We start from the raw sequence: 11,192 nt of genomic DNA, 5'->3' as shown, positions 1-11,192 counted from the left end.
CAGAAGAACTCACAATATAATTACAGATGGAGGGCAACCACATATTAAAGGAATTATCTAAGGCATATTAATAAAAGAGCATTGATAGTGTCATTAAAACCCATTATGAAAATCAAGCTTAAAACATTTTGAGAAGAAAAATATCAAGTTCTGGGATTGCTAAAGACACTCTTCTCACCTTTACTAGAGACATACTTTAATGTGTGGGGATATATATATATATATCTTAGTTGCAGGATCTTTAGTTGCAGCATTTGGGATCTAATTCCCTGATGAGGGATTGAACTTGGGCCCCGTGTTTTGGGAGCTTGAAGTCTTAGCCACTGGACTACTAGGGAAGTCCCAGGGATACATATTGCATAATGTAATCTATATAGAGGCTAAGAAAATGTAATGGGAAAAGAATTACAGAACATAGTTGAATTCCCATCTACAAGTGAGCACCAATCAAAAAATGGGGGGAAGAAATGTGATAAATGCAGCATTGGTTCTAGAAAGACACAGAGTTCCCATCCTGATGGCATCCTGGCAGTCTTTGAAAACATTTCATTGACTGTATAAAAGCCATTATTTTAGGACATGAGACTCCTTCCACTCCAAACAGAAAGTCAGAATTTTTACACTGCTTTGTTATGATGTGAAAAGGACTAATGATTTCTTTCTCCATTTGTCTCTGATCTCTGCAAATGAAACAGAGAGGAGGTCATGCTTTAACATGAATGGCAGCAGCCTCCTTTAGAGACAACCTCAGGACTTCCTAACTGAAAAGCCAAGTCTCTAATTTAAGTAGGAGACAGTAATTACTCTTCCAGCCAGGGAGAATGTTAAGTCCCTGCCTATTTGTAGCCCTGTCTGAAAACAATCGGCTCATCTTCCAAACTTGACCAAACTACAAATGGTATGAGAACTCGGTCGCCTAATAAGGATGTTCATTTTGGCACTCAGCAGCTTATGCATGGCTCACAGATGGCTTCTGTCTCGTTCTGTGTAATCCAATCATCCTGCACTACTGCGTCTCACAGTCTTCAGGAGTAATTTGCAAAGCTCGCCGTGACAATTGTCTCTTCTTCCAGATGTCGAGGATGTAAGGAGGGTGGCTTCCACCACTGCTTTGCCATAGGATGTGTACATGGCTCTCCAGGTCAGAGTGGCACCCAGCAAGGTAAAGAGAAATGACTTCTTTGCATTGCCTCTGAGTTACTGCCTAGCCCGGGGATAAGCAAATATGTTCTATAAATGGGCTCTCTGTCTGTAGGCAACTTGTTTCACTTTTGGCTGGGTACCATGCAGAAAACATTCTGCAGTACTCCTCGCATTGTGTGCTAATGGTGGCAATATAGAGGCACCCGGGCCCAAGAAAAGATTCAAAAAAACCTCCAAATAGTGGTTGTTTCAGCGGGATCATTTTACTCACAGACAGACTTTCTAGTATTAACACCTGCACTTCTGCTATCATCTTCTGAAATCATGACAGTTTGTCCTCAGTCTTTTTTTGGCTGGGGGTGGTTTTTATTTTTCCTACTTTTAAAGGATGTACAAGATTTTAAAGGCAAAGTACTAAAACATTTTTAAGCTGTAGGTTTGTTAATTTCTTTTTCCCTTGAGGCTGGTGTTAATAGCTGTGTTTTATTTCAGTATAAAAATATCCCTTTTTAAAAAATCAAAGTACCTAAAACAAGGAAATATGCAAAGCCTCAAAACAGCTGTGTAAATTCACGTAGGCTTCGGGGCTATAAACATTCAGCCTTAAGGGAATGACACTCTGGAAAGCCTGATTTTTACTTAAAATTTAAATTATGATTATGAATTAGTGCTACATTCATGTTAGTAAAATATCAGTGCTGTATGTACTTCCTTAAGTTTTTTCTGCTTACTGCCATCATCACAACATAGATCATAAGTAAGAAATGTTAAGCACGGCAACTAAGAAAAATTTTCTAGGTCAGTAAAAACAGTATTTTAGGCGAAATATTTTTTAGAAACACTTTTAAGAAGATTTTAAGCTGTTCATAATTTGTGTATAGTTTTGGGTTTGAACTGGCAGTTATAACTGCGCTTGAGAAAAGAAAATTAGAAGACAATATCCTTCCCTTAAGTAGCTTAAAGAATGAAGACTCTATATTTAGTCTGGTCTTACACACACACACACACACACACACACACACATACTCTTTCCAGTGGAAATATCTAGGTAACTCCTGCCAGGAGGAGGAGCTTTATAGAATCCCAGAGCTTTATATGTAGAATACCGTCTTAGAACATTAAACCAGTAGTGAATATGTTCAAGGGAGAGTTGTTGAAAATCTGAATTCTCATGATACATTCTTATAAATTATGAGCTAACTTTTCTTAAGTCCTTGCTCATTGTCAATATTATCAGCGCAGGAATTACTGATATGCTCATAAATTAATAGTAATAGCAAAAGTGACCTTCGTCTAAAGAGAATTCCAAAACTCAACAGACATTTATGGAGTGCATGTAATGTGCCAGGCATTGGGCTAATTAAATCCCCCCTATCTCTACACTTTAAATGAGAGAAAAGCTGACTCAAGGGAAAGAGTTATGGCCAAAGGCCATTTAATTAATTTGCTGTCTGGGGAAACAGCACAGGAACTGGGAAGAAAGCCCAGGTATGAGAACTGCTAAGTTGTTGTTCAGGATACAGTGCATTGTTTTTCAAAACTCCAGTGGAAGACTCATTTCAAAACTATATTCAACTAATGTAAAATTACCATTCTAAAACAAATACTGCATGTAAAAATCTCAGAGGCACAACACATGCTCGCATTTCCTTATGGCTGTTGAGCTCAACTGGAGAATTTCATCCCTATAGACATTTTCAGAGGGAACTACCATCAGCAGGGTCTGGTTCCTTTGTTATAATACCACAGGTAAGAGAGAAATTTTGTGACTTCTCTAGGAATTTTCCAAAGAACCAAACAACAGGCATTCACATGGGAACAACATGTTATCTTGTGAGCATATAGAGTACCTAATGCTAGGAATCTTACTTGTGTTCTGAATGCAAACCCCCCATGAGATTTCACCTATCTTTTTACTGGTTTTTCCTGTGGTCATGTATGGATGTGAGAGTTGGACTGTGAAGAAGGCTGAGGGCCAAAGAATTGATGCTTTTGAACTGTGGTGTTGGAGAAGACTCTTGAGAGTCCCTTGGACTGCAAGGAGATCCAACCAGTCCATGCTGAAGGAGATCAGCCCTGGGATTTCTTTGGAAGGAATGATGCTAAACCTGAAACTCCAGTACTTTGGCCACCTTATGTGAAGAGTTGACTCATTGGAAAAGACTCTGATGCTGGGAGGGATTGGGGGCAGGAGGAGAAGGGGACGACTCAGGATGAGATGGCTGGATGGCATCACTGACTCGATGGACGCGAGTCTGAGTGAACTCTGAGAGTTGGTGATGGACAGGGAGGCCTGGCATGCTGCGATTCATGGGGTTGCAAAGAGTCGGATACGACTGAGCGACTGAACTGAACTGAGAACAAAACACAGAGAGCAACTGGCCAAGGTTACGTACTTGCCAGTGAGAAACCAGAAAAGAACCCTGGTATTTTTGACCCTAGAGTCCACATTTTTAATAAACAGACACTTCCCACTGAAGTGGGCATTCATTGGTGTCCCCTCCTTCTCTTCATTCATTATTATTCAAAATATATTTCTTGAACACTTACCAAGGGCTAAGCAATATTTTGTGGCAGAAGAATCAAATGTGGTTAAATTAGTGTCTCTGTCTTTGAGAGTCTAGAGAAAACCGTCACCTCCATAAATAAGTATGCTATAACACATGTGATCAAATCTGTAAGACATATGCAAAATGCTGTGGATGTAAAGAAATAAGGAGGGATTGATTCTGTCCTTGAGTGGAGGGTGGAGTGTGAATATAATATGTGAGCAAGACTGGAAGAACATATAGATACTCGCTGTGAAAAGCTGTTAGTTGCTTGGAATATTCCACTTTGTAGAATCATATAATGTCTTCCAGTTTCCATAGAATAAATGGAGAAAGTTATAAAAGGACTAGGCTCAGTTTTCACAAAGGAATCCTCCTATATCTGCAGAGATAATATACTCTCAGTTTACTTAAATTATTTCTGAGTATAGAAAAAGATGAAAAGCCACAAGATATTTTTATGAAACGAGAATTATATTGTCATCTAAACCTTATAAAGAAAGTGAAAGTGAAGTCGCTCAGTCCTATCCCACTCAGTCCGACTCTTTGCGACCCCATGGACAGTCCTACAAGGCTCCTCCGTCCATGGAATTTTCCAGTGGGTTGCCATTTCCTTCTCCAGGGGATCTTCCCCACTCAGGGATTGAACCTGGTCTCGCGCACTGCAGGCAGACACTTTACCATCTGAGCCACCTGGGAAGCCTAGCAAAAAATAGAGATAGCAAAAAAATAAACTATAGATCAATCTCACTTATAAATATGGAAGTAAAAATCTAAATAACATACAAGCAAACAGAATCCAAGAACTCATCATAACAGTTAAACAGCATGACCAAGTGATACTTATCCCCAAAATGTACGAGGAAAATCAGAGATCATCTTCACAGATGTTAAAGTGGCCTTTGACAAAAATTAACAACCATTTCTAATAATCAAAACACTGAATAAAATAGGAACTGAACTAATTCTTCTTTGATGTTAATATATGACTATAACTAGACATACACACATGCAAAATGCATGTGTGAGAATACTAGAGGCAGGATACCCACTAACTTCACTATTATTTAAAAATATATTAAAGGTGTCTGAGGAGGAGGAATGCGGGGCAGGGGAAGGCGAGGGCTGGGTGGGATCAGTGCACTGCGTTGCTAGTGACCCGAGCCCTGGGCCGAGACTGCTTTCCAGGCGTCTATTAGGGTTCAGGCAAGGAAGCAGGGAGAAGAAAATAGGACCTACCTCTACGCCAGGACCCCCGCTTGACTGCCGGCTTTTTCTGCTCCGCACCAACCCTCCTTCCTCCGGGTGCCTGGAGGCGGTGCCCTGAGCCTTTCTTACACGGCGGGAAACTGAGTCTTGGAGCGCGGGTCAGCCGAGGTCACACCTGAAAGAAGGGGGAGTCCAAAAAGCTTGAAGGCCCCGCCCTGGTCCCGCCCAGTTCACAGGGTCAGCGGGCTGTAGGGAGCTGGACACCAGTGAGTGGGTGGGCTTCAGGCAGCCAGCCACTGGGACTGCAGTCCAGTTAGCCTCAGGGCTGGGTCGCCCTAGGGCTTTTATCCTCTTGCTCTCTCTGCCCTAGAGTTCGGGGTGCCCAGAGGTGAGTCATTCTTGGAGCATTGTCCGTCATCCAGACCAGGGATTGTTTGGAGCACTTCTAATTTCTGGAACCCAGTAGGTTGAGGTAAGGAAGGGTTTCCAGGCGCAAGAACTAGCATGTACACATGCTTGGATGTGGCAATGAACTAGGGAAGTTATGTTTTGTATTAATAATTGAGTTGCTTTACAATGCTGTGTTTTTACTGGACAACATGAATCAACCATATGTATGCATATATCCCCTCCCTCATGAGTCTCTCTCCCATTCCCCCATTTCATCCCTCTAGGTCATCACGGAGCACTGAGCTGGGTTCCCCGTGTTATACTGTAGCTTTCCGCTAGCTAGCTATTTTTCATACCTCCGTGCTAAGTCACTTCAGTCCTGTGCACTCTTTGCAACCCTATGGTCTGTAGCCCACCAGGCTCCTCTGTCCGCAATTCTCCAGGCAAGAATACCAGAGTGGATTGCCATTTCCTACTCCAGGGGATCTTCCGGACCCAGGAATCAAACCCCCTTCTTTTACCTCTCCTGCATTGACAGGTGTGTTCTTTACCATTAGCACCATCTGGGAAACCCCAGTATTTCCTGGTGGCTCAGATGGTAAGAATCTGAGTGCAATGCAGAAAACTCGGGTTTGATCCTTGGATTGGGATGATTCCCTGAAAAAGGAAATGGTAACCCACTCCAGTATCCTTGCCTGGAGAATCCCGTGGACAGAGGAGCCTGGTGGGCTGCAGTCCATTAGGTCGCAAAGAGTCTGGCACAACCGAGCAATTAACACATCCACTCCAGTATAATTACGATTTTTTGTACTCATTAATATTTTCTACCAGTAAATAAATAATAATAAATAAAAATATAGTAGAGACACTAGTCAATGCAGAATAAACAACAGAGCTCCAAGAATTGGAATAGAAGTGAAACTATCTCTGTTAACAGGTGGTATTGCAGTATATTTGGAAAAATCCAAGAGAGATAATGAAAACACTAATATCATTTTTAAAATTCAGTAAAGTAATAGAATATTAAACTAAAGAAATCATAAGCCTTTTTATACACAAACAGTAGCTGATGACATGATGTAACAAATATAAAACTTCAGGTACCTTAATAGCAAAAAAAGAATTCGTTTAAGAATACCTAAACAGAAAATCACTGCAGAAGGTGACTGCAGCCATGAAATTAAAAGATGCTTACTCCTTGGAAGGAAAGTTATGACCAACATAGATAGCATATTCAAAAGCAGAGACATTACTTTGCCAACAAAGGTCCATCTAGTCAAGGTTATGGTCTTTCCAGTGGTCATGTATGGATGTGAGAGTTGGACTGTGAAGAAAGCTGAGCACCGAAGAATTGATGCTTTTGAACTGTGGTGTTGGAGAAGACTCTTGAGAGTCCCTTGGACTGCAAAGAGATCCCAACCGGTCCATTCTAAAGGCGATCAGTCCTGGGTGTTCTTTGGAAGGAATGATGCTAAAGCTGAAACTCCAGTACTTTGGCCACCTCATGCGAAGATTAACTCATTGGAAAAGACTCTGATGCTGGGAGGGATTGGGGGCAAGAGGTGAAGGGGACAACCGAGGATGAGATGGCTGGATGGCATCACCAACTGTATGGACATAAGTTTGAGTGAACTCTGGGAGTTGGTGATGAACAGGGAGGCCTGGCGTGCTGTAGTTCATGGGATCGCAAAGAGTCGAACACGACTGAGCGACTGAACTGAACTGAATAAGAATAACAAAAATTTACTTTATGGAGCTGTTCAAATAAGTTTTTGAAGTTTATATGGAAAAAGAAACATAAAAATAGCCATGAGACTTCTAAAAAATGAACAATGAAGGATGACTTTTAAAACATACTACAGTTCAGTTCAGTTCAGTTCAGTTCAGTCGCTCAGTCGTGTCTGACTCTTTGCGACCCCATGAACCGCAGCACGCCAGGCCTCCCTGTCCATCACCAACTCCCGGAGTTCACTCAGACTCACGCCCATCAAGTCCGTGATGCCATCCAGCCATCTCATCCTCTGTCGCCCCCTTCTCCTCCTGCCCCCAATCCCTCCCAGCATCAGAGTCTTTTCCAATGAGTCAACTCTTCACATCAGGTGGCCAAAATACTGGAGTTTCAGGTTTAGCATCATTCCCTCCAAAGAAATCCCAGGGCTGATGTCCTTTAGAATGGACTGGTTGGATCTCCTTTCAGTCCAAGGGACTCTCAAGAGTCTTCTCCAACACCACAGTTCAAAAGCATCAATTCTTCAGCCTTCAGACTTCTTCACAGTCCAACTCTCACATCCATACATGACCACTGGAAAACCATAGCCTTGACTAGACGGACCTTAGTCGGCGAAGTAATGTCTCTGCTTTTGAATATGCTATCTATGTTGGTCATAACTTTTCTTCCAAGGAGTAAGCATCTTTTAATTTCATGGCTGCAGTCAGCGTCTGCAGTGATTTTGGAGCCCAGAAAAATAAAGTCTGACACTGTTTCCACTGTTTCCCCATCTATTTGCCATGAAGTGATGGGACCAGATGCCATGATCTTCATTTTCTGAATGTTGAGCTTTAAGCCAACTTTTTCACTCTCCTCTTTCACTTTCATCAAGAGGCTTTTTAGTTCCTCTTCACTTTCTGCCATGAGAGTGGTATCAGCTGCATATCTGAGGTTATTGATATTTCTCCTGGCAATCTTGATTCCAGCTTGTGTTTCTTCTAGTCCAGCGTTTCTCATGATGTACTTACAAGACTTCTGTAATTAAAAGTGTGATAGTAATTCTTGAATAGATAGAACGAGAAAGTAGTAGGAGAGAATAGAAAGCTCACAAGCAGATGAAAAATCATATGGAAATATAGTAATGAAAAAAATATCTCTTTGGAATGTCAGATTATGAGGGAAAGCAAAGAAGTACAAAGAAAATGATGGGGATACATAAGATGAACATAGGAGATATCTTGTTGGTGCTCATATTTGGGACAATTTTAGCATCAACAACAAGTCATGGTATTAATGTATTTTAGCATATTGAATATAAAAAGAGCATGTTATCAACAATGGACAAATAATATATACAGAAGTTCAGTGATAAGAAGGGAAACCTCTTTATAGATGAGCATATACTAATACATAGAAGAAAAAATAAGATGAGAAAATCACCATTTGTAACACCCGTGTCAGTAATTGATTCACACAAGGCATATCAGTGGTTGTGAAAAGCTAGTGGGTAAAAAGTTTTGAGGAAACAGGACATTCACATACTCTTAAGTACCACCTCACAGATTACTTATCAACTACAAAAGATAAACAGTACAGTTAAAATAAGATGTGGTAGACATTACCTTTATCAAGTGATCCAACTGACCACCACTAATAATGAAACAAGATGATTTTATGTATATCCTCATGAGATACTCGGGGAAATGCACAATGTCACCTGTGTAGAATTCTTCCCCCAAACTCTAATCGTGAGGAAACTATCAGGCAAATTTAGAATATGACGCTAAAGAGATATGACCACCAAATGTAATGTATAAATTTAGCTGATTCTAGTTTCTTTAGATTTTAAGGACAATTGGAGAAGTTTCAGTGTGGACTCTATATGAATAATACTTTATATCTGTGTAAAATTTCTTGTGTATGATAATAATTTTGTGTTTATATATTATTAAAAAGTGTCCTTGCTCTTGTGAGAGTTTGCGGAAAAAACACTTAAATTCTTTGAAAATGTTATTTCTGCCTTCTTCCACTGAGAAATAAATGTTAGGATTTCATTTACTCTTGCATATTAAACCTAGTCATCTTTTTTGCAAAGCTTTTATAGTTAAATTTTAAGCCATTTAAAGGGGAAAATGTGAATATTAATGTAAAAAAGATTTATTTTAGAAGTATGTTTTGTGTGAAACACAAAATACTTTGTTATAATACAGTTTGAGATCTGTATGCATAAATCAATGTTACGCTACATCCCAGCCAATGTTGTTTCAGTTCAGTTCAGTCGCTCAGTCATGTCCGACTTTTTGTGACCCCATGAATTGCAGCATGCCAGGCCTCCCTGTCCATCACCAACCCAGAGTTCACTCAAACTGACGTCCATCGAGCTGGTGATTCCATCCAGCCATCTCATCCTCTGTCGTCCCCTTTTCCTCCTGCCCCCAATCCCTCCCAGCATCAGAGTCTTTTCCAATGAGTCAGTTCTTCACATGAGGTGGCCAAAGTACTGGAGTTTCAGCTTTAGCCTCATTCCTTCCAAAGAACACCCAGGGCTGATCTCCTTTAGAATGGACTGGTTGGCTCTCCTTGCAGTCCAGGGGTCTCTCAAGAGTCTTCTCCAACACCGCAGTTCAAAAGTATCAATTCTTCGGTGCTCAGCTTTCTTTATAGTCCAACTCTCACATCCATACATGACCACTGGAAAAACCATAGCTTTGACTAGATGGACCTTTGTTGGCAAAGTTGTCTCTGCTTTTTAATATACTGTCTAGTTTGGTCATAGATATTCTTCCAAGGAGTAAGCATCTTTTAATTTCATGGCTGCAGTCACCATCTACAGGGATCTTGGAGCCCAAGAAAATAAAGCCTGTCACTGTTTCCACTGTTTCCCCATCTATTTGCCATGAAGTAATGGGACCAGATGCCATGATCTTCATTTTCTGAATGTTGAGCTTTAAGCCAACTTTTTCACTCTCCTCTTTCACTTTCATCAAGAAGCTTTTTAGTTCCTCTTCACTTTTTGCCATAAGGTGGTGTCATCTGCATATCTGAGGTTATTGATATTTCTCCTGGCAATCTTGATTCCAGCTTGTGCTTCTTCCAGCCCAGCATTTCTCATGATGTACTCTGCATATAAGTTAAATAAGCAGGGTGACAGTATACAGCCTTGATGTACCCCTTTTCCTATTAGCATGTGATATATCCCTATGAGGAATCCTCACTTGAAGAGGTTGTCATGCAGCTCAAAAATTGCTATTGAAACCAATAACAAGACTTTTTAATTAATATAAGTACAAGATATTCTTTCTACTGATGACTGTTGTCAAAATATGCAAGATTGAGCAGGCCTTGAAATCCTTGCGTTATCAGAATCCAGGAAGCTCAGTAACCTAATACCATCAGAGAAATACCCAAGATCTAGAACTCCATGTTCTTGTGTTGTACCCCTACTTCCTGGAGGAATTTGTCAATTGCTCTGGCTGGGGTGGGGGGGTAATCTGGCTTCAGGGTGTCACTGTGACTGCCTCAGAGTAAGCATGACAAACTCATAGGGTTTGTTTAATGTGCTAAGAGAGAGTGGAACTTCCCCAAGTTTTCAAAACAGGTTGTATAAATATTTTTTTGTTTGCTAATAAATGTCAGTATATTTGGCACAGTAGAACTTGCTATTATTATTGAGTAGGACTTGCTATTATTGTAACATACAGAAATCTGGCCTTTTTCCTTCATTAGAAATTTATGAAATACAGAAAAGGAAAACAGAATACCCATGATTTTCACATCTATAGACAAACACCATTAAGACATTCATGTTTTCTATCAGATTTATAATTTGTAGGTACTGAATTGAGGATATGGTATAGACTGAAAGCCCGCACTGACTTCCAATCTCTGGAAGCTACAGATGTTGACTAAAGGAATTGATAGCAATTAAATTGTTGTTGTTGAGTAGCAGTTTAACTTAGGTTTGTTTGATTCACGAATTATGGATGATTCTCTTTTTTTTGCTTCATGTTTTTGTTTTACAAGGTTTCCACAATGACTATTAGGTTGACACTCAGATTTGTTTATATTTTTATCTTTTGTACAACAGGCTGGTTCCAAATAGGAAAAAGAGTACATCAAGGCTGTATATTGTCACCCTACTTATTTAAATTATATGCAGAGTACATCATGAGAAACGCTGGGCTGGAGGAAGC

General features: G+C 40.3%; 1 protein-coding gene across 3 annotated transcripts in view; it reads left to right on the top strand.

The window, feature by feature from the left end:
• The first annotated feature begins 789 nt into the window (after positions 1-789).
• Positions 790-11,192, top strand: part of TMEM244 (transmembrane protein 244) — a 39,798-nt gene continuing 29,395 nt past the window's right edge. The window contains exons 1-2 of one of the 3 annotated variants that reach the window (XM_069598394.1): positions 790-898; positions 1,074-1,162. In XM_069598394.1, the coding sequence (XP_069454495.1) occupies positions 1,130-1,162 (33 nt within the window). In that variant the 5' untranslated portion in view covers positions 790-898; positions 1,074-1,129. Of the gene's footprint in view, positions 899-936; positions 1,163-11,192 lie in introns of those variants that run through there. The other 2 variants (XM_069598396.1, XM_069598395.1) reach the window with 2 other exon arrangements.

The sequence above is a fragment of the Ovis canadensis genome, chromosome 8, assembly GCF_042477335.2.
Source record: "Ovis canadensis isolate MfBH-ARS-UI-01 breed Bighorn chromosome 8, ARS-UI_OviCan_v2, whole genome shotgun sequence".
Taxonomy (NCBI): domain Eukaryota; kingdom Metazoa; phylum Chordata; class Mammalia; order Artiodactyla; family Bovidae; genus Ovis; species Ovis canadensis.
The sequence above is the reverse complement of the archived record's forward strand: the minus strand, read 5'-3'. Positions and strand labels throughout refer to the sequence as shown.